Below are 24,562 nucleotides of genomic sequence, written 5' to 3' on the forward strand. Positions count from 1 at the left end.
AGATAGAAGAGTTAACAAAGGCAAAAGGTTCAAAGCCTTGTTCCACAAGCAGCAGCTAGACAAGTTCCTGGCCCACTTTTATTATCTTCCTTTGTAAAATGAGGATAATAATATGACCTGCTACTGAGGAGTGTTGAGGGACTAAAGGACTTACTACAGAAAAAGTATTTAGAACTGTCCCTCATATGGAGCATGTGTACACTGAATGTTATTAGGAATGTATACCTTAAATTCTGCAAGCAATAAAAATCGGCAAGTTGAAACATAAAAATCACACATATGTAACATATGCAACAACTCAAGGATTACAGACAGTATTTGGATAAATTTATATATACACTATTCCATCTAAATTGTTGTTGTTGTATGTCACCGAGTAGGTTTGGATTTATAGCAGCCCCAAATAGGGTTTCCTAAGAGTGAATGATGGGTTTGAACCACCAACCTTGGGGATAGTAATCCAATGTTTATCCTACAGCACCACCCTCAGTTGTACATACCTTTAAATATTTTAGGTAATACCACTGATACTTCATAATCCATATTGAAAGGCTTGAAGCATCTTTCCTGAGAAAATGTGTAGAGTTACGTATCAGAAAGGCTATCCCAAAGCCTCAAATTATTCATTTAAATGAAATATGTTCTGCGTTGCTAAATGTCAGAATGTTTGCATTTCAGCAAGTTAGTTTGCTTTTATTTAAAGTAACCACAAATCCCACCCGTAAGTATGCATGTATCAAAAATGTAAGTACACTTTCACAAAAGTACTAGACACAAAATTCTAATCAATGAATTCAGACCCTTCCTGGCTTCATATACTGCTGTTAGCCCACATGTTGATAAATATATAATGATATATACATTTCCACTGAGGTATGGGTTAGGTATGGGCTAACAGCATTATGTGTCATTCTTCCCCCAGATACTGTATCTGTTGAATATGAACACCAAAAGGAAACTCATCACAATGGCAGAGTACGACGAGTACACACCTGCAGGCTATGTCTATGGGACACAGACCTGGAGCTTTCATTCTGAACCGACGCTCAATTTCAACACAATGGAAGATCATCACTTCCTGATATGTGATGAGCCAGTCATGATTCTCAACTTTGGAATAGAGTGTGTTGGGGGAATGGGGTAAAAAGAATCTACCTCCTCTCCTACCTAAAATTTAGTAGAGACTATCCTTGCTAAAAATGGGTCAGGAAATGAATTTCACATCATAATAAAATATGTCTTCTTATCCAAAGGTCAACTTTAAAGTACAATGTTTATTCACATATGCATATACTCTTACTTCGCATAGACACCACTATCAAAAGGTCAGTGCTGACCACAAATGAAATTCAGGTTTGAAAAAAAAAAACAAGAATTAAAGCAGAATCCATCTCCCATCAAGGGAAAGTTTCTAGTTTCTTCAGTCAGTTGGTAAGTTTTGAAGAAAGAGTCCCTTCCATCCATTTGTTTATGTGTTTGATTTTCTGGAATATTGTGTTCCTGAAAAGCTAGTAATGTATCATTGTAATAAGTCCCATTTAAATACTGATAGTGTATCATTTTAACATACACGTTTGAACTCTATTTCAAGGAATAAGTAAGATTCACATATTGATCTTTTTCAATCAGATCTTCTCCAGTCACTTCATTTCCGTAGTCTAATCAACATCAAATATGGGGAGGTGCCTTGAGTCATCAATTCACTGCAGGAAAGACCACACAAGTATCAAAATCAAGCAACAGCACATTTAAATTTAGCGATATAATGACTTACCTTTAGACCATTCCTCTTTTAACTACCACCATCCTACCAAATCTCAACTAACGGTTTTGATTTCAGTGACTACAGTCAACTGATTCTGACCAAATCTCCATTCAATAAACAGCATCATATCATTGCCAATGCATTGCTGTTGAATGCCGTTCTGATGGATAGCAACCCCAAAGAACAGAGTAGAACTGCCCCACAGGGTTTCATATGCTATCATACTTATGAGAGCAGATCACTAGGTCTTTTTCAGGTAGAGTTTCAGAGTGGGTTTAAACTGCTAATTTTTTTGTTAGAAACCAGGGAAGGTAACATTGGTGTGAGCTGGGACAGGAACCACAAGCCCATAGTCTGTCCCTCAGGATGCTTTAGGTCTGTAGGTTTCTCAGACCCTCGGCTGCTTTCGTCACTGAGTGTGATCTAATCATTAAAACTACAAACAAGAGGGCATCAAAAAGTCCATGGAAAAATGAAATAAAAAAAATAATGGAGTTTTCCCACAAACATTTTGAAGTCTCCTCATATGTGGTGTATTTTAACAACATGGCCTCAATTTTAAGAAAACCACTAGTTCTGGTGTTCAACTCATGCAGCAGAAAAAGTCATCAAGTTCTTTATACTTACTAAGTGAAAACTATATTTTATGAGTTACAGATGAGATACTTCAAGTTTAATTTTTCAGTGTACATACATTTTTGCCTTAACAGCTGCTCTACTCCTTCACTAGAATTATAGCTGCATCGTATACTGGTGAGCCCAGAGTTTTCAAACCATGTTACTATTTACATTCTCAAACAGCCAGTTGGCCATATTTCATATTACCCACGTGAGAACTACCTTGATCTCATTAACACTAGTATTTCTACAAGAATTATTAAAGGGGGCTATTTATTTAATCCAGTTTCCAAATTTCAATTAGGAAATTTCCACCTTGAGCCTTTCTCAAGTTACAAGGGGAAGAGAAGTCTCTAAACTTAGTAGATTTTTAAACATTAATTATGTGCAGCTAAAGAATCAGCCTTAGAAGTCATTCTCCCCAACATATCCCTCTGTACCAGCCAGAGTCTCGGGATTCGATACTGAAATAGTTACAATGTAGAGAAAGTTAAGTCTACCTCACTCTGACCCCATCCTCTCCAGGGTCAAAGTAGCTGAGGTTGGCCATGGTGCCCCATCATCCCAGAGTGGGACCATATCTGGATGGAAGGGAGAAAACAGAGCATCCCACTTCCCCTTGGGAAGTCACTCTTGTTCTCCATTCCAAACTCTTCACTTTGTCCCCAACTGAAGTGATTCGATTTCTCTCCTTGCTTCTGAACTGTAAGCCTCTCACCTCCTCCTTGGCTACCTCTAAAGCTTCATTTCTTAGAAGTTGCTGGGCTAGTGGCCAAAATGATGGTAACTTAGCATCTGGGGGCACAAAGATTTGAAAGGACTTGATTCTTAACCATTTCATCCATAGTCTCTAGTTACATACATCATTAGAAAAGAGAGGCACTGCGGCAGGAAGCCTTAAAGAGGGGACATGAATTGGTCTGAATTCCTAAACCGAGGCTAATCCTAGTGGGACTGATTTTCCACCACAGGTACAATGCTACAAAGATTCCAAAAATGAGATTCTTCCCTTGAGGGATCAGACTGAGGAATTCAAACACCGTGAGAACATAAGGGTTTTAATCATTTTAAAACTGATACATGCAATTACAACTATGTTTTAGTTTAAGTAATAATTCCATAGAGTATTATGGAAGTAAGACTTGATCCCAAAAGTCTTTTTTTTTTTTTTTTTTACATTTCGCCACTTCAGAGTCTGTCAAAAATTTTAAATGACTTATATTGGTTCAACCATCATTTGATGGCTTTGACAGGTCATTTCACTGCTTGGATTCATTCATTATTTGGTAGTTTTAAAATACGCTTGTCCTTAGCACTACAGAAAATAAAGAGAAATTTACAGAAAGATTGCTGTCCTCGTAATATTTACAATCTATTTTGTTTGGGAGATTCTGAGTAGTTGTTAGGTGCTGCTGAGTTATTTCTGACTCAGAGTAACCACATGTGACTCAATACTGCCCTGTAGGGTTTTATAGGCCATAACCTTTATGGGAGCAAATCACCAAGTCTTTCTCCCATATAGTTACTGGTGGGTTTAAAGGGCAACCCTTCCAGTCAGCAACAAACTGCTTCACTGTTATGTCACCAGAACTCCTTGGTTTCAGAGATGTGGTTGTTAAGTGCTGAGGCTTTAAATCTTTGAATCTTTACACATATGGAAATTTAGAAAATTACAAAGAATTGATCATTTTTTAAATGTCCATTAGTAGAATAGAGAATATGAGTGATAGAAAGACAAGCATAAGAGAAAAGATGATCTGTCATGTTTTCAAGTGTAAAAGCTGAGATCTGACTTTTCTTTGGACAAAGAAAAGGATAATAGATACCTACACATATTCAGTCATTTAATTAGTAAATATTTATATGACAGGCTTTGAGGATTCAGTGGTGAACATGACTAACACATCTCTTATCCTCAAAGAATTTCTTCCTTTTTGGGGGAAACAGACAGTAAATAAATAGTACCATCCAGTCAATTACAACTCATAGCAACCCTGTATAGGGTTTCTGAGAGCAGCTGGTGGGTTTGAACAGCTTACTTTGTGATTACCAGTCCAGTGCTTATCCTACAGCATTACACCAGGGCCCAATAGTTAGTTACATGGTGATGATTTAATCACAGTTATGGTAACTGGGTGTTTTAAGAATGTATAACCGAGGACTTGGATGTACTGCCAGGGACACGGAGGAGGTCTGCTCTGTGAACATGAAGCTTAAAAGCTGGGAAATAAAGGATGAGTTCTGGTTACATACGGCGTGGAGGATGGGGATAAGAGAAAGGAGCGAAAAACTACAGGTGTACATTTCTGTACGCTCAGGCCATTAAGCAACAGAAAGGCAGGGTCTCAGAAGGAACATTGCAATTAGAATGGTTCTAGGGGAGTTTGCCAAAGGAACACCTGACAAAAATGTGGACAGAGAGAAGGAAAACCACAAGAAGCAGTGTAGCATCTCCTGGCTTGAAGAGGTGAGGTGAAGTGCGGGCGCTGTTCTAGAACCCCTAAGAGAGTTCAATGGAGAAGATGTGCTTGAAAGGAGCTACGACAACTATGAAAGAATGCCGACGGCCAATGATGACCCACAAAGAAGGTACCAGGAGGAAAATGCCCAGATCCAATTCTCTTTTTCCTAAAATCTCTGATCTGAACTTTCCAACGGCTAAACCCACTGGGAGCCCCAAAGCACAAGACCCTGTGGATGGGGCGGGTAGCAGGATGAAGCACACAGTAGATGTAGGAGGAGAAACATCACACGCTCAGCATAAAAAGCAAGCAGAGCTAGAGCAAGGAAAGCAAAAGGGAGATGGTTAAGAGATGACACTAGAGAGGCAAGCAGGGGCTAGATCTTTCAGGGTCCTATACCTGGGAAGCCATTTGAGGATTACATTTTCTTCTCAGATTTGAAGAAATCTGAGCAAAAATTTCACGTCCTTGTTTTCTCAGGGTGCTTTACCCTGTGCTTGCCACCTTCTGTCATTCAGAGGTTATATGTCTGTGTCCTCCTGGGACCCTACGCCAGGAGTTTACAAAGAGCAGTCTAGACACTACCTACTGATGAATCGCCTAGGGCAGTCATTAAAATGCCGATTCTTAGGCCCTGCCATGAGGCTACCAAATAAGCATCTCTGAGTTACAGGTGAGGAGGGAGCTTTACTTTTTAACATGCACACCCCAAGATTCTTATGTTCACTAAGGCTCGAGGACCACTGCCTCTTCATTCCAGGGCTCACACTTTACTGTACCATTACATCCCCACCACTGGCCTACAGGGGGCGCTCATTGAATAATTGCTGAATAAATGCTTGTGAGCTGAATCTGCTCAGAACAAAAATGACAAGTCAGTTTTGAAGGAAAGAGGTTGTGCCTCCTGTCAAATTTTAATTTCTTTAAAAACTTTGAAATGGTAAGTATGTTGTTGTCAGGTGCCATCAAGTTGGAACCGACTCATAGCGACCCCATGCACAGCAGAACGAAACAATGTCTGATCCTGGGCCAACCTCACTACTGATGCCACACTTGAGTCCATCAATGCTGCCACCTGGCCAATCCATCTCATCAGGGGTCTACCTCTTTTACTCTGACCCTCCACCTTACCAAGCATGATAGCCTTCTCCAGCGAATGGTCCCTCCTGACAATATGTCCAAAGTATGAGAGATAAAGTTTAGCCATATTGGCCTCCAAGGAGCACTCTGGTTGCACTTCTTCCAAAACAGATCTATTGGTTCTTTTGGCAGTCCATGGCACTTTTAGTATTCTCCTCCAACACCACAATTCAAAGGCATCAATTCTTTTACGATTTTCCTTATTCACTGTCCAACTTTCGCATTCGGTTAAATCAATTGTTTGTACACCACTATGTAAATATAACCAAACTTGAGACTGATTGAAAACAATCCCTTTCTATTAAAGTCAAGTTCAGAGTAAAGTGAACCTTACTGCACACTGGTGAAGGTCCATTTCATTGACAGCATGCATCCAATGTATGGAGGTTAGTCACAGAATACAGACTATGAGAGCGGGGACAAATCTATACAGTCCAAGTCTCCTATTTTCAGAAAAGGGAATAGATCTCTTTTAACTAAATCTGCCATTGTCATATATTTGCCATCCACTGCCTATAGGATGTGGGATCCTTCCAATAAAAGAGACAGAAGTAAGTTCAAGCCCCTCACAAGTAATTTAGGGCTCACCACAACACCTGTAAGATCCCGAGTGCTAACAGCTAGAGTCTCTACTAGAATGAATGTCTAACAGATAAGAGCAGGCCAGCGGCTGGGAAGGCTGATGGGGCTGGGGGAGGCAGGAAAACCTTACCTGGTAGAAACTGCCTGAGATACCACTGTCCTCGGAGTTTCAGACCAGAGTGCCACCTTGTTCTTTAGTTCTTTATTCTGGAATTGAAAAAAATACATTTTTTTTGCACAGATCAGATAGTGCATCTATTGGCCACACTCCTTGGTGATAAGCTTTTGATGCAGACACTCTATTAGAACACCGAACATAACCTACTGAGAGTCACTATCTATAACCTATTGTGGCGCTGTAGGATAAGCACTGGGCTACTAACTGCAAGGTCAGCAATTCAAATCCACAAGCTGCTCCTCAGAAACCCTGTACAGTTTTGCTATGCGTTACCAACAATAACAATATATTATAACCTGTGAAGATCAAGATAATTTTTCACGTGCTTGGAAAAATGAATAAATTTTAGGGATTGTATTTAAGGGGTTAAAGTTCAGTATTTTGATTTAGCCTTTGAAATTCAACAACTAAACTGTGCTTGATTTTACCAAGTTTCTTTGACATTGAAAGATGTGAAGTACTTTACTAACATGACCCACAGTATTGACTACACATTTGTCTTTCTTGCTCAGTTTGGTGGCTATTTGTTGTTGGGTACCTTTGAATTGGTTCTGATTCATAGTGACCCTTTTTGGGGTTTGAAGAGCAGCTGTTGAATTTGAACTGCCAACGCTGTGGTTTGCAGTCCAGTGCTTATCCTACAGTGCCACATTAAGGCCTCCTCATGGTTACAAGCCCCATCAATATAGGCACCATCTCTTCTTTAGTACAGAATTGACATGACCTGTAGCCAAAATTCCCCATCATCCATATAAGTTCTTAATCTGTTTTGTTGTTGTTACGGACAGCCTAATCAATTCCGATTCATAGCAACCCCATGTAAGAGAATAGAACTGCCCGATAGGGTTTCCTTACCAGTAACTTTTACGGACGCAGATCACCAGTGAGTCTCCCTGTGAAGCTATTGGGTGGGTTTGATCTCCAAACCTTTCAGTTTGCAGGCAAGCACTTAAGCTTTGTGCCACCAATGCTCCTTATCTTCATCCCTATACTTGAGATAAATAATCTACCTTGCCAATCTTATATATGTTCTCGGGAGGAACAAATAAAATATCACAAAATCAAATTATTGTACATCAGAAAACAATCTTAAAACTCTGAGAGATACTGTAATGACTAATAACACGAACCATTTGAGTGTGAATTCTCAGGTATGGTTGTGGAATAACCATTTACTAACTGTGTGACCTCATTTAGTTTCTTAACCTCTTTGTGCCTAATGTTTCCCTCTGTATAATACATGGACTAATAATGCCCATTTCTCAAGTTCTGAAACAAGATAAAGATATGTAAAGCATGCAGCTTTAATTCCCAGCACAGGTTTTACAACTTAAAGGCGGTTGGTTTTGATACTCAGGTGCAAATTACTTTTTTAGACAGAAAATGGAATAAAGGTCCATAGAAGTTAAGTGCTCCACTTCCTGTTCACAGCAGAGTTAAGGTAAAGCCAGGTCTTCTGCTTATAGAGAAAGTAGATGCTTTCTCTATAACCCAGCTAGTCCAAGGCATAGCCTTTTCCACATCTGGAAAGGGAAGGATGAAGCTCGACTTTGCAGGTTGGCTGCTCAGCTGAATCTCAGGTCAGAGGTCTTTAAAGGCTACACCTGGGGCAGGAGCTGGGGCTGAGAGGTAGTAGGGGAGGCGGCAAGTGAACGAAGCTTTGGCTTTGAAAGATCTCTTTTTCCCTTTTTTCGGGAAGCAAGGGCTTAGAGAGTCATAGAATGGACATTTGTAAGACTCTCTCTGATGGTCTGGAGTTGTGTTTGAGCTGGGTCTGCCTTGCAGCAGCCTGTATATGGTTTCCGAAGGGCGGCTGACGAGTCTGAACCACTAACCTTGCAGTCCAGTGCATTATCCCACAGTGCCACTCAAAGAAGCTCAGTGTTTTAACGAGCTCACCAGACCATCTAATGCCTACTCAAGTCTGAGACTCACAGGACTAAGACTGTGGTTTTCATTCAGCCTTGGTTGTACATAGCAATTATCTGGGAACCATTACCTGACGTGTGGATTTCATCACCAGAAACTGTTTCAGTTGGTTGCAATCTGGGCATCAGGACTTTCAAAACTCCCCCAATAACCACCTAATGGATACCCCAGATGAAGAACCACTGGAGCAGAGACAGAATGGATTGTATCCAGTCTTAGCCCTTAGCATCTTTGACTATATTTACACTGAGCTCTGATAGCGTAGTGGTTACTAATTGGGCTGTGAACTGCAAAGCCAGCAGTTCAAAACTACCAGCTGTTCCGTGGGAGAAAGATGAGGATTCCTGCTCCTGTAAAGATTTACAGCCTCAGAAACCCTGTACAGGGTCGCTACGAGTCAGAATCGACTCCATGGCACATAACAACAACAACAACAACAACTAAAAGATACAGCCAGTGTCTTTTGACACATTCATTATTTTACTTTGACACTTCAGGAATTATTTTAACTGCTAAATCTGACCAAGAAACATCTCTTACATTTGGTCAATTAAAAACAAATACGTTCTTTGTATAATAAAGATAAATGTAGTAAACACTCCAAATAAATTATGTATGCAGCAGAGGAAAACTCTATATATAGCGCTTATGGGTTATAAAGCAATTTGAAACACATTGGTATGTTTCAAGATGGCAACTAATGTTAGACCACAAGTAGTCTATGACCAGACAGTAACTTACAAGTTGTTGGGATTTCTTCCAAAATAAATCCTAGTTCCTTGAGTTGCTGAGCACCAAAAGATACAAAAAGTATGCAAGAATGATCACAGGTTAGACTGATTTTATTTTCATTTATTTGGACTTTGTGCTAACGTTAGTTTGTTGACCAAATTTGGATATTTAGTTTTATTTCAAGGAGCTAGGATAGCACAATCATTAAGCACTTAGCTGGTAATCAAAAAGTTGATGGCTCAAACCCACCAGCCACTCTAAGAAAATAAGATTCATCAGTCTTCTCCTGTAAAGACTATAGCCTAGGGAACCCTGAGGGCCAGTTCTTCTCTGTCACCGGAGTTGCAGTTGCTATGACTCAAGAGCAGTCAGCAACAACGTGCTGAGTTCACGGACTTGTGTCCTTTGTCCTTCAACTAGAAAACCTACTTAAAGCAAGCACAAATGTACACATTTATGTCACAAGGGTATTGGAATTACTTTTATCATTTAATTCGCATGAATTTCATTAAATGATTAGTTTACAAAACTACAAATCACTGGCCAGAATATGTCTGCTATTCTGATGGCTTTATTTAAGAATAGATTATTGACACCATATCATAGTTAAGGTTTTGTGTCCACTTGGTTGCGACAGAATTCTCCTGGTTTAGCAATTCACAAGCAAGTTCACAAGATGAGGTGATGCGGGTTTAAGTTGACAAAGGGTGACTATGGTAATAAAGGCTTTGTGTCTACTTGGCTGGGTCAGGATGCTCAGTGGCTTAGCAGTTTAGATGCAGTTATCACTTCCATATCATATAATTAATCTCATGACATGATTTGATAGGATAAATCCTGATCTCATATGAAAATTATTCTGTTGTAAATCCTTACTTCTATGAAGTTACTGAGGTTGATACAATCTACAGGATTAGGGTGTAATATGAATCAATCTCTTGAGATATAAAAAGAGAGAGAAGTGAACAGTGAAAGGGGGGTTACTACCACCAAGATAGAAGAGGGAGGAATGGAGTGCATGCTTTGGACCTTGGATCCATGTACTGTAATGTTCCTAGATCCAGGGCAACATTGATGCCAACAGGTATGAAGATCTTCAAGGAATGCTGGGCCTACGGATGCTCAAAGGAGACAAAGACCTTTCCCCGGAACCAACAAAGACAAAGCCTTTTCCAAGAGCCAGAACTCTAAATTTGGACTTCTCACCTCCTAAATGGTGACAGATACATTTTTGGTTGTTAAAGTCATCCACCTGTGGTATTTGTTACAGCAGCATCACATAACTAAACACACAGTTATCCAAAGAACCTAATTTTTGCACACTTACTCATCTATCAATACAATCTTGAAATTAAATCTAATTTTAAGGATGACAGTGATCATATAAAGTAGGATAATCTTCAAAGTCTAGAAAAGGCATTCTGAAGATGCTTTTACATATGAGCATAATATAGAAATGCATAAACAGGAGATAAACATCAGAAACTATAAATTAAGATGATGAATGATGTGTAAAAGTAAAAAAAAAAAATACATCATCTTATAAAATTAGATGGAAATTTTTTGATGATACTCAAAGATGTCTAAAATAAACTTACAGGTTGTAAAAAAAAAAAAGGAGCTATAAGATTCAATTTTATTCATCAAATGAAGGAAGAAAACACTGCTAGGGTAGAAAGATCACCAAAGAAAAAAATAACGTTTCCATGACTCAAAAATCTCCAACAAAAGAGAAAATCCTTAATACAGCGACTCTAATATGGCTAAAATAAACATAAATTATCAGGCAAATGTAATGCTATTAACTAGTCATTTCTCAGTGAACACACATGCATATAATCCAAACCACAATCCATGTCCACGGGAGAAGCAGACAAGAAATTGAGGGATGTATTTTTGCATTGGATAAATCCATTGCAATGGACCTCTTTAAACTGTTCAAAAACAAAGATGTTACTTTGAGGACTAAGGTGCACCTGAGCCAAGCCTTGGTATTTTCAAGCACTAGAGTGCTAATCACAAGGTTGGCAATTCAAACCTACCAATCACTGCTCGGGAGCCCTATAGTGGGTCACTGTGAGTCAGAATTGACTTGACAGCACTTAATAACAATAACAACATGCATAAGATTCCTGGTGTCACACTGTAGGATAAGCACTGAACTACTAAGCACAAGGTTGGCAGTTCAAATCCACCAGGCACTCCTTGGAAACTCTAAAAGGCTGGAACCAACTGGACAGCACTTAACAACAACAATATGCATGTAAAAGCTGGACAATGGATAAGGAAGACCAAAGAAGAACTGATGCCTTTGAATTAAGGTGTTGATGAAGGATACTGAATATATTATATTGTTGTTAAGTGCCATTGAGTTGGTTCTGACCCATAGCAATCCTGTATAGGGTTTCTGTGGAGCAACTGGTGAGCTTGAACCATAAGAAAAAGGAATAAATCTGTTTTGAAAGGAGTATAGCCAGAATGTTCCTTAGAAGTAAACATGGCAAAACATGGTCTCATGTACAATGGACATGTTATTAGAAGGGACCAGTCCCTGCAGAAGGACATCATGCTTGGTAAAGTAGAGGGCCAGTGACAAAAGGAAGACCCCCCCCATGTGATGTATTGCTACAGTGGCCACCACAATGGGCTCAAACATAACAACAATTGTGAGGATGGAGCAGGACCAGGCAGGGTTTTGTTTTGTTGTGCACGGGATGGCTATGAGTTGGAACCAGCTCAGCGACACCTAACAACAATAACACATTCATATTCACACACTCACACAGGCACATTAATACAGTCACACACTCACAAACACACACATGCTTACAAAAACACATTTTGATACACACTCACACTCCAGAGCACTGATATGCATGCTCCCATAAACACACACATACACATATGTGAAAACACTCTACACAGACACTTTCACACATGTGCTCACACACATGCACTCACACCAGTATATGCAACAGATGTCCCCCTTACCTGGGCTTCAAGCATGTTAATTTTTTCCTTCAGATTTTCAATTATTTTATCTTGTTCTTTTAGATTGGTTTTCAACCCTTCCATCTAAGAATTAGAAGACACAATTGGAAAAATCTTGTGAGACAACAGGCAACAGTAATTAAGTGTGAAATTGTACTTTCTTTGGAGGTAAAATGATATCCTACAATAGAAAAATACACTTCCCAATGCTTTGGCACATTCAGTAGGCTACCTCAGCCGGCACGTAGTTCTACAAGTGAACCTTTGGAGAGTGTGCTTAAGCCGAATTGAGGAGGAGTGTCCCCGTGGACAACAGCACTAATCACCCTTCTGCTGCTCAGCAATGAAATGTTTCCATCCTGTAGCTGCACCTGGTGGGTCTGCTGTAAGGCCACTGCCTGGCCTGTGAGGCTTCCTGAAGCCATCTACCCACCAGAGGCACAACAATGAGTGTCTGCTTTGTTTGGAGGAAAAGCACCAGCCAAGAGATGAGTGGAGCTGGAAGGAGGCGTGATGAGGATCAGAAGGGGCCATGGAGAGTGAGGACACCTGGGTTCTAAGGCCTGCTCCACCACCCACCAGTTCTGTCTGTTAAACACCCCAGCCTCCACTCTATGATCTGTAAATCAGGAGTGTAGCATGGCACTGAGGTCCTTCCTGGCTCTCCAGTTCCATGGCTTAGTTCTTTGGCCCTCTAATGAGAACGCAGCCAAGCATCCACTGATGCTACGTAGATCCGTGTCTGGAAAGCGTAAGTTATATTGAAGGACTCCTTTTGGAAACAAGTATTAAGTAAATAATTGAATGGAGGCTTGATTTTTGACGGAAAGCAGATCTCCAAATGCAGATGAATCTACACCTTGAGGGAGATCGTAAACATTCCTATAGCTAGTTCACCATCCAGCAGGCTGCCACCACTATCTTCTTCATCACCTGCTAGGAGTCCTGGTGTGGTGCTGCAGGATAAGACACTGGACCACAAGGTCAATTTGAATCACAAGGTCAGAGGGTCAAACCCACCAGTCGCTCCTCGGAAACTTTATAAGGGGTCGCTGTGGGTCTGAACCGACTCGACAGCACTTAGCTACAACAACAAGGATGTCTCCCAGAGAAAAGCCAGGTTACAGTCCTTGCCTGAAGCAACTTTCTAAATAAATATACTGTTCACGAGATTCTGAAAACCATCTCTCCTTTAAGAAAGAGCTGACTCCCCTGATCTTCAAGATCTGCTAAAGAATAGGGTACACTCTCTGGTTAGGAAACTTCTAAAGAGGAGTTCAACACAATTCCCTAAACTAGTGTCATTGAGCACTTTCCAAGTGTTGGTGCTTAGACAAGAGAGGGCAGTCAAGGCACAACCACATTGCACATGAAACCAACAGAGTGTCTCAGTGGGGCTGACAACAATCACATTACTTGTAAAGGCCACACAAGCCACTTTACTTGGTCTTCATAGTGTAAATATCCCATCTACTAGAGAAATACAATCAATCCATCTGACCTCCTGGATGACACTGCGCAGGTTCTGATGTTGAGAATGAATCACAAACTGCAGATGAGAGATTTGCTCCTGGAGAGTGGAAATCTCCATTTGAAGATCCTGGCAACTAGAAATGTAGAGGAAAAAGGGAAGATTTACTAGTGAGTTATCCAGCACCTTTTTAATGCATGTGCAGACCCGCTATCCCATGCACTACACTGCCACAGGGCATGATGAGGGACCCAGTAATCCACAGGCCACCCATGATGGCCCAAAGAGGAATAGCTACAAAGCTGATTTGCTCAGATGTAAGACTGAGATCATTAACGTCAGAAGCTCCTTTTTGGCCACCTGTGGTTCTGTCCAGTAGGCCGTTGAGGCGAGGTGTGCTGCACTTATGTATCAAACCTGTCACACCTCTGTGCACCCACAGACCTGGCACCCACCGAAGTGTACAGATACCAACAAGTGAGAGTGGCATTATAGCCTAGGAACAGGAATGGGAATTGTACATATAATCAGAACCCCATTCCCAATAATACAGGTTTACTCTACATTCTGGGTTACTGTTTTTGATAATCCCGATATCTAGAGGAAGGACACGAAAAAAAGAAAAAAAATTCCCACGAACATTTTAAGACTTTATCATTTTGAAAAAATGATGGGTCAACACTGAATTTATATTATTCATGCTTTTCCAGAGCTCAATTTAAGTCACTGAAATTAATTATATAGCTTTTAGCTGTTTCTTTTCTTGGCGGCATGATTAAAATTACGAGCAACATGCACTGCGACAAGACCACCAGGCATGGGATCTTTGTGACTCAACTTTTTCTCAAAACTGGGAGTCGGCTCCTGTGGAGATGACAGCTCAGAAAACCCTGAGGAACAATTCTCCTCTGTGATGTAGTGAACTCTCCAGTATCTCTTCTAGCCATACTTCCTAACGCCCACCAATGTTTTCACCCTGCTTATCAGAAGACTTTGATAAGATGGCATGATTCTGCTGTGGACGTGAGCAGAGTTCATTGTAATTGTAAAAACTTGGAACTCTAACAGGGGTTTAAAATTAGACATTTCATTGTTGTTGTTATGTGCTGTGGAGTCAGTTCCGACCCATAGCGACCCTGTACAGGGTTTCTGAGGCTGTAAATCTTTACGGGAGCAGAAAGCCTCATCTTTCTCCCGCAGAACAGCTGGTAGTTTTGAACTGCTGTCCCTGAGGTTCGCAGCCCGATTTGTAACCACTACGCAACCAGAGACATTTCATTAGGAGGGGAATTTCAGTACCATGAAAGAAGAGCCAGGAGTGGAACACGTCTTTTGGACCCTGGAGTCGCTGTGCACTGAACCTCCTTGATCCAGGACAGAAAGCTGTGGCACTGGAGAAGAGGCAGAGGAGGCAGAGAAGCAGATCCAAGAGCCAGAGCATGAGACTGAGCAGTGGACTTCCCAGGCCACAGAGCAAGTAAAGCTGAGTGACTTTGGGCAGGAAGTCTGTTTGTAGAGCGGGTGCCTCCAGGCAGTTAACTGAGGAGGCCAGGTTTGCTGACTGATGGAGCTAAAGTTGAGTGCCTTCAGGAGGAGGCCTATGGTGGAGTGATTTGTCCTATGGGCATTTATCAGCAGCTGACAAGTGTTCCCTATGCATTTCTGACCCCAAATCGTAACCTGTTAACTTCCCCAAGTTATAAACTCCATAACTGTGAGTATTATGGTCTTTGAGTGCTGAGTACTCATTGCATCGGATTATTGAACCCAGCTGAATACAGAAGGCTCTGGAAGGAATTGGTCCATCATAGTTTGCAACTCTGTCACAAGTATTGACTATAAACTGGAATGAACTGCACACAACAGCAGCTACCTTTAGTACTTTATTGGCTGAAAATGCCTTATGCCCACTTAATCAGCATATCAACAGCAGCAACAGAGGCCCCTCATGTTTCTGAAATTCAGTTTCAGAGGACAGCTGCTTCAGCACCATCTGCTTTGATATTAGATTTTAGTCATCCTGGGCCAGTGGTTCCCAGGCTTCCTTGTTAAGTTCTCAGGTGTCTGAGGGGATCTCAGAAACCCCGACAGGTGAGGCTCAGGGCCTGAAAGAGGAGAGGGGGTTGCTCAGAGCCCGCCGCTATGGGGAGAACAGGCTTTGGAGGTTTACAACACCAGCCCATGAATCAGAGGAAGAGTCTCAGAACTCTTAGGACCATCTGAGGGGAGGAACTGAGAATCTGGGCCGTGGTGGTGTTAGGAACTTTAGAGGACAGAGGAGTGGCAAACATGCAGAACACAGGGGAGGCTAAGGAGTCTCAAAAGAAAAGCAATGTGAGCATTAGGAAACAATGGCTAGGGCTCAACAAAGAAAAAAACATCACAGAGGGCAAACACCAATCTGCCAATGACTGATTCTTAAATTCAGAATTGCTCCAGTGAGGAAGAAGAAAGGAAGGAAGCCAGCCCAGACTTCCTTACTGGGTCCACCCAGGCTTCCCCGGGAAATCATGGAAAGGTAGTCAGGATCCTTTGCAGAAGCCGACCAGCATTGCACAGCCATGAAATGGGAAAACACTGTGAATGGCTCAAGGTAAGGATTCAGAATGGTTCTTATCCTATCCCATGATGACCCAGAACCACAGGCCCACAGAGGTGAAAAAGGGCACTTCAGAAGGGGCAGGAGAGTAGACATTATGCTACGAAATACCAAGCTCAGATCATTTTCCTTAAAATGTATTACCACAAAGTTCACTGTAGATAAAAGAAAATTTGAAATAAGTCTCAAGATGGGAGACCAATACATCTAGAAACACTCTTAAACACAATGTTTTTGGACTTTGATATGTTGATGCACAAGAATAAAGGAAGCTGAAGCATATTTCTATCAGGATTATTCAGCAAAGATGAAACCTAGTCATCCACTGTGCTCTGGAAATGCGAGGCTAGATCTGTATAAGCTGTCTCTTAAGTTTCCTTTAAGTTTTAGTATTTGTATTTTGTTGAAGCATTCAGTCCTAACTAAGAGAGAGCAAAACATAGCGTACACATAAAAGGAAACAATAAAAAAACTTGAATAGAAAAAGAATTCACAGTCCCTTTAAGAAATGTCTGCATCTTTATCTAGGATTCATCTTCTGCTTTCCAAAACCTCAATATACTTTAACTAAAATTAAAATAGAATCGAAGGACTTCTATTTCTAGTACTATTCCTAGTCTTCCAGCTTAAGTACAATAAGAAATCCTGAACATTTTATTGAAGGAAACATAACAAGACAATACTAGATGGAGAGAAGGAGGCAGGCAGGTTGAGGTCCTGGGGACTGGGGTTTTCTTTTGTCCTCAGATGTCCCAGACTTAGAACTGAAAAAGCTGGCAGCCAGGAAATGCCAATGGGAGCAGACAAAAACAAGCCTCCAAAAAGGAGAAAACAATCTCAACCCTACACTACAGAAAACAAAACAAAACACCCTTACCCACTGAGTCAATTCCAACTCATCACAACCCTCCATAGGGTTTCTGAGGCTGTGAATCTCTACCGGAGCAGAGAGCCTCATTTTTCTCCCACAGAATGGCTGGTGGATTTGAACTGCTGAACTTGTGGTTAGCAGTCCAACATGTAATCCACTAAGCTACCAGGGCTCCTTCTACACCACAGATCCTCCCTCAATTCCCCACTGAGAAGATCAAAGGAGCTGCACCTCCCTTAGTATTTAAGTTAGGTTTCTTTGCATTCAAGAAGGGTGTCAATTCTATTCTTACCTTTCAAAACTAAGAAAACAAACGGCTTGCCTTAGCAACAGCTGATAACTATAGACAAGCTTCTTGACAAAAAGCACTTCCTCAGTTTCACTGCTTCCCAATGTCTGTCAATGGCGTGATGAGAGGAAACAGTTCATGAAGGACAGTCTCCCCATCCAGACTCAAGATGCTCAAAAATCTCTCTTAGGATTCACTTACACTGCCCTCAGCTCTGCCTGGTATAATGCCAGTGATTGGATTACTCTTTGTCTTCATGATATCTTTTGAAAAAAGATGCTATGAGATACAGCCTCTGTACTGACCATAAGGATATTACTCAGCATGCCCATTATGAGTTTAACCTGGAAAACTCTCTGTGTGGTCATAGTGGAAACCAATGGAGTAACAAAGAACTTGTTGGGTGTCATAACACAGATACTTTGAATCCAAAAAACTAGCATTGGTAGTAAACATATGGAGTTTGTTAATGAAAAGAAAATGCTTCAGACAACTCTCTAAACTCTTTTTAAAATTATGATCTTTACCACAGTATGCCACATGATGTTTGTTGCCATATGCAAGGAGACACTGTCATTTTCTTCCGAGTTATAAAATCTTAAAAGGATTGTTCTCAGAGATGCTTTTTAATACTGTTGTTGTTGTTAAGTGCCATCGAGTCGGTTCTGACCCATAGCAACCCTGTATAGGGTTTCCGAGGAGCGGCTGGTAAGCCTGTACCACCAACCTTGCAGTTCAAACGGCTTTGCAGTCTGGCACATTAACCCACAGCACCACACCAGGATACTAGAAACATCTTATTAGAATATATGAGGGGGCTTCAAAAAGTTTGTGGGAAAATTGAATGATCATTTATTTCCATTTTTCCATGAATTTTTTCAAGCCCCTTCATATTGAATCTTTTTATCAAAATAGCAGAATGAAGCCCACCACAATTAAAAACACAAAAAGGCATGGTACCTGTCACACTGACTACCTAAGCCTACAGGAAATGAAATCTACCCAGTCCCTACTCGGGGAGAAGGAGCTCTGGTAGTGTAGTGGTTACGAATTGGGCTGGGAACCTCAAGGTCATCAGTTCAAAACTACCAGCTGTTCCACGGGAGAAAGATGAGGCTTTCTGCTCCCCTAAGGATTTACAGCCTTGGAAACCCTGTACAGAGTCACTATGAATCGGAACTGACTCCACGGCACATCACCACCACCACTTGGGGAGAGTCCTGGTATGGCGCTGTAGGCTAATGCATCCGACTACAAAGTCATTTGAACTGAAGGTTGGTGGTTCAAGCTCACCAGCTTCTCCTTGGGAACCTTATACAGGGTCGCTATGGGTTGGAATCAACTCAATGGCACTTAACAACAACAACTGGGGGAAGCTTCCTTAGGCTACTGCTTGAGAAAAGGGAGGCCACCCACAGGGTGGGAGGGGATATCTGCTAAATGCCATTGACTGACTGATAATAAAGGATTTGGCCAACATCACCAATCTGCCCATAACAGAAAGTGGTACTAAACCAATCAGAGCTTTTCCTCCAGATTTGAAAGGAAAATACAGAGAACATAATTCCTTTGGTGACATAACAAGTTAATGAATCACAACAAGGCAGAACAAAAGCCAAGAGAAGAGTTAGAGAGTTAGACTGCACAAACATTTATGACTGAATGGGAGCAACGGAGAGCCTGGTTTCCTATACTAACTAAATGGTGAACGACAAGGACGGTGCTTCTGTCCTCCCACTTGCTTCATCTTCCTTGTGTCCACATCTATTCAGTCTTACCCTAACAAAAACCCCTTTTACTTATGGTAGCATAACCAACCTTCTATTACTTCTCCCAAAAGCCTCATGGCAAGCAATTTTCTTTTCCTATCACTTAGAAAGGTGAATATCTCTACTCATCACTCAGAAAAAAAGCAATAACAAGATATTTGTGAAACCTGCAATCTATGAAAATTGCATGAGCTTCGATGTTCAAACACCTTCCTAAAAACACAAAAGATCCATTTCCCTCCAGACATTTCTAAAACCTCCTTAAGAGCTTTCTGAGAATTCCTTTTAACAACTGCTCATATATAATAGAATTGAAAGAAAAGAACAGGGTAGTTTTTTAAAACCCTTACATTGTTGGATCAAAGACTGATGATAACCCTATTGTCAATTTTGAAAAAAAAAATCTGTTTTTAAAGAAAAAAATTCAAGTCGAGACTACCTAGATGCTTAATTCAAAGTTCAGTGTACAAGCCAGTAGTACTGTGGTATGAAAAGTTCTCTTATAAGAAAAAAGAAGAAATAAAAAAGGTAATCGAAAGATTAAATTAAAATGATTAAGTATTTGCAAGGAATGCCAAAGACCCAGGATGTTTTCCACAATAGTTCCTTCACTCTGTCCAGAATTGTAGTGTTACAAATCATCTTCTGGGGATATATGCATCTAAATGGGATGAAGATGGGAAAATTAATCAATTAGCGATATCTCAGTATTGCCAAATATATATGTGCTACTACTTGGAGTCCTGGTGTGGGCACTGTAGGCTAAGGATTGACTCTTCAGAAACCAAGGAGCTCTGGTAGCGTAGGGGTTACGAATTGGGCTTCAAACCTCAAAGTCAGCAGTTCGAAACTACCAGCTGTTCCCCAGGAGAAAGATAGGGTTTTCTGCTCCCGTAAAGATTTACAGCCTCAGAAACCCTGTCAGGGTCGCTATGAGTTGGAACTGACTCCACGGCACATAACTAACCAACCAACCAACCTCAGAAACCATATACCGAATCACTGTGAGTTGGAACTGACTCAATGACATTTAACAACAATTGCTGGGTTAGCCCATTTCTGCTGATTAGGCAGGATACATGAATATGAGTCTGACAGAAGACACCATTTATGAGAAGAGATGGTGAAAGGAAGAAATGTAATAGGAAAGGACAGAAAACTAAGAAGAAACTAATTAACAACACTGAGAGGGATGTTTGAGCACATGATTGTAAGAATGAAAACAGTCCTTTGCACGTACTGTGGACCCACGTTGTTGTTGTTATGTACCATCTAGTCAGTTTTGACTCATACTGACCCAATACAGGGTCTCTAAGGTGTGGCTGCTGGATTTGAACTGACAACTTTTGGTCAGCAGTCCAGTGCTTATCCTACAGGGCCATCCTTGGACTCCAGATATCTTAGTGAATAACAGCTCTAGGTGGACAAACTAGGATCATGAAATAGACTTGACTGTGAACATTTTATTTTTACATTAGAACACATAATGACTATAATGGACATGGAATTGAAAGGAAAAGAAGAACTTCAGGAAAGTCCAATGACATGTTACATGATATTCCACAGCTTGTTCTGAGAGCAGCTGAGGAGTAAAGCATTTGTGGTGATAACCACAAATCCACCTCCTGTGACTGCTTGCAGTTAACTTATGAGTATTTGTAAATCCGAAGAACGAAGGAGATTTTCTGCAATATTTCTTTTATTATCTGCAGAGTTAGGGAGCACCACAAAACTACCAGCTTTCCACATGTGGGCTGTCCATTTAATACCAGCTTTGTTTTTGCTGTTGTTAAGTGCTGTCCAGTCAGTTCCAACTCTTAGTGACCCTGTATAGTGTCTCTGAGGACAGGCTGGTGGGCTTGAACCACTGAACTTAGAGTTCACAGTCCTGTACTTATCCTGCCATGCCACACCAGGACTCCAGTATCAGATTTAGCAAAAATCAATTACCAATAATAACAACAAAAGCATCACAGGAAATGGAGATCTCCAGAGCACACTCTTTAGCATTAAGGGAAAACAGGAAGGAGTACAGTGGCCCTCCCTGTAGGATAAGCACCAGACTGAGAACCAGAACCACAAAGTCAGTAGAAACACAAAGTCGGAGTTTCAAGTCCACAAGCCACTCCCAAGGGAGAAGGATAAGGCTTTCTGCTCCTGCAAAAGACTGGCAGCCTTGAAAACCATACGCAAGGTTAGTATGAGTCCAAACTTAACTACAACAACGTATACTCCAGAAAATATTAACCTTCCCGCACATTCCCAATATCCCCAGTGAACTCAACCTCCAGATTCAACAGGGGATGAGGAAGGCTAGGTACATGATTATTAACTCTTGTTGTTGTTGTTGATGTTAAGTGCCATCGAGTGGGCTTGGACCCATAGCGACCCTGTATAGGGTTTCCAAGGAGCAGCTGGTAAGCTTGAACGGCCAACCTTGCAATTCAAATGGCTTTGCTGTCTGGCTCATTAACCCACAGCACCACTCTAGGAATGAAAAATCCTGCATTTTCAGTTTCCCTCTGGGAAACTCTTGCCTCAGGGGTTGCAAAGTGGGAAAGGAAAAGCTATCCCAGACTGTTTGTATTTTAAGGGGTTAATTTGCAAACCTTTTAGCATATGTAGGGTTGGGTTTCAGTTGCAGCAGCTTTTTTTCCAAAGACATTTTTCTTTCTAGCAGGGTTCTCTTTTCCTAGGAGAAAATAAGATTGTTTGGGATTATTTGGTGTGTGTAGGGTATATGTTCGTGTGTGTCTTTGTGTTGGGTAAGACATTCTACCAAACATTCATAGAAGATGCTTTTTGTAGTACCAGAAACATGGCTTGAGCTAACTGATAAGCTAATTTCAGACACTGGCTAAAACCCTTCCCTGATGAAGCTTGAATGGGCATCTTTGGAAATGTCTTTCAGGAAGTCAATGACAGATCAAGACCAACTGTCTTCACTCCCTGCACCTGCCAGGAGCACATTGGCTCCATCTCCAGCCCACTGCTGAAATCCTGCACAGAAAAATCTCTCTCTCCGTTCGTTCTCCATCTGCCCAGGTGCACACAATTTGCTCTCTCTATTCTAGGCATCACCTCCCGTGCCAGGACAACTGCTTCTCCACCATCTCATGAGTTGTGGATATCCAAGGGCACTAACTGCAATGGGTCTGATACCCCTTGAAGCTCACAAGGCGTCAGTCAGGAAATAGCAAAGTTGTAAGTATATTTTAAATGAAGGATTAAGAGCACAAATAGGAAACTGCTTCTTAATTGGGATGCAAGAGAAATTATGACATTGAGGAATAAATAGTATCTGAAGAATGTTGTAATTTCATTATTACACCAAACTCCATTCCAACTAAAAGGGAAATCACAAGCCTGTGAAAACCCAGGCCTGGTGACTGCATTCTTTTCATATTTAAAGACTGCGTGCTGACACCAATGGGGAGCTTTGGCCTACTGGTTTAAGTGGACACTTTAGGAGGGAGATTGAGAAAAGGCGTCTGCCAAACAGAAGAGATCAACTGAAAGAGACTTTAAAAATGATTTGCAATGCTGTTTAAAACAACTTCCTGCTATAGTATTTACACGTGTAAAATACAAGGCAATGCTATCTTGCAGAAAAATCAGAAGGACTTTGGACATGGATTTACATGGATTTAAACTTGACAGTTGTGTGATTTGGGCTACGATCTTAATCTCTCAGGGCTTATCATTGTTCAGAAAAATTGACCAAACCTTGGAAATCAAAAAAGTGTATAGTATGTGGTCTGAATGTCATAGTGGACTACTGCTTAACATTCCCATCCAAAGATTATTTCATTCTCTCAGATAATCTCCCTGTTTTGACTTTATTTTTTCTACTTGATTACAGTCCTCTTTCTATGAAATGACAAGATAACCCCTAAATGTCCACTTTACTAACACTAGATGACATTAACTAGTTTTATATCTAACCTAGTAATCTACTCTATAGTCCTTTATTCAAAATGCCTAGCCCTAGTCTTTTTGACCACCAATCATTTGTCAGTTTGTTGTACTGTGGTGGCTTGCCTATTGCTGTGAGACTAGAAGCTATGTCACCAGCAGTTTAAATACCAGCAGAGCACACCCATGGTGGAAAGGAGCTCTGGTAGCTTAGTGGTTATGAATTGGGCTGTGAACCTCACGGTGAGCAGTTCGAAACTACCAGCTGTTCCACGGGAGAAGACGAGGCTTTCTGCTCCCGTAAAGATTTACAGCCTCGGAAACCCTATACAGGGTCGTTATGAGTTTTAACAGACTCCACAGCACACAACAACAACAATACTCATGTTGGAAAGGTTTCAGCTGAGCTTCCAGACTCAGACTATGAAGGAGAGGCATATAGACTACTCTGAGTGTTTAACCACTGAAAGCCTTATGAATAGCAGTGGAATACTGTCAGACAGCACCAGAATATTGAAGCATGATGAATAACACCAGAATATTGTCAGAAATAATGCCAAAAGAGGAGCCCCTTGTGTTGGAAGGCACTCAAAACACACCAGGGGAAGAGTTGCCTTCCCAAAGTAGAGTTGACCATGATGACAGGAATGGAATAAAGCTCTGGGGACTTTCATTTGCTGATGGGGCACAACTCAAAATTCAGGAAAAATATCTGTAAACATCCATTAATAGTTGGAACAAGGAATGTCTGACGTATGGATCTAAAACTATTGTAAGTGGTCAAAAATTCAATGGAACACATAAAGATCAACATCTGAGGCATTAGTGAGCTGAAATGGACTGGAATTGGCCATTCTGAATCTCAGAATCATATGGAATTGAAGAGAAATAGCATCATATTCATCGTCAGAAAAAATTTTTTTTCAAGATCTATTTTGAAGTACATTGTTGTCTGTGATAGGATAATATCCATACGTATATACTGCTATTATTCAAATTTATGCACTAACCACTAAAGCCAGTGATGAAGAAATTGGAAAATTCTACCAACTTCTTCAGTCTGAAATTGATAATACATGCAATCAAGATGTAGTGATAATTACTAGCAATTGGAATGTAAAGTTCAGAAACAAAAAGAAAGGATCAGTAGTTGGAAAATGGCCTTGGCTATAGAAAGGAACCCTGGTAGCATAGTGGTTACGAATCGGGCTGTGAACCGCAAGGTCAGCAGTTCGAAACTACCAGCTGTTC

The 24,562-nt window shown here is 40.9% G+C and overlaps 1 protein-coding gene across 1 annotated transcript in view; it reads right to left on the minus strand.

Moving 5' to 3' along the window:
• Positions 1 to 1,645: 1,645 nt before the first annotated feature.
• Positions 1,646 to 24,562, minus strand: part of CCDC68 (coiled-coil domain containing 68) — a 38,816-nt gene continuing 15,899 nt past the window's right edge. Inside the window, exons 6-10 of the mRNA XM_006837501.1 lie at positions 22,006 to 22,088; positions 13,899 to 14,004; positions 12,398 to 12,481; positions 6,698 to 6,774; positions 1,646 to 1,703 (exon numbers count right to left, since the gene is read on the minus strand). Of these exons, the coding sequence (XP_006837564.1) occupies positions 1,646 to 1,703; positions 6,698 to 6,774; positions 12,398 to 12,481; positions 13,899 to 14,004; positions 22,006 to 22,088 (408 nt within the window). The remainder of the gene's footprint in view (positions 1,704 to 6,697; positions 6,775 to 12,397; positions 12,482 to 13,898; positions 14,005 to 22,005; positions 22,089 to 24,562) is intronic.

The sequence above is a fragment of the Chrysochloris asiatica genome, unplaced genomic scaffold (assembly GCF_000296735.1).
Source record: "Chrysochloris asiatica unplaced genomic scaffold, ChrAsi1.0 scaffold00021, whole genome shotgun sequence".
Taxonomy (NCBI): domain Eukaryota; kingdom Metazoa; phylum Chordata; class Mammalia; order Afrosoricida; family Chrysochloridae; genus Chrysochloris; species Chrysochloris asiatica.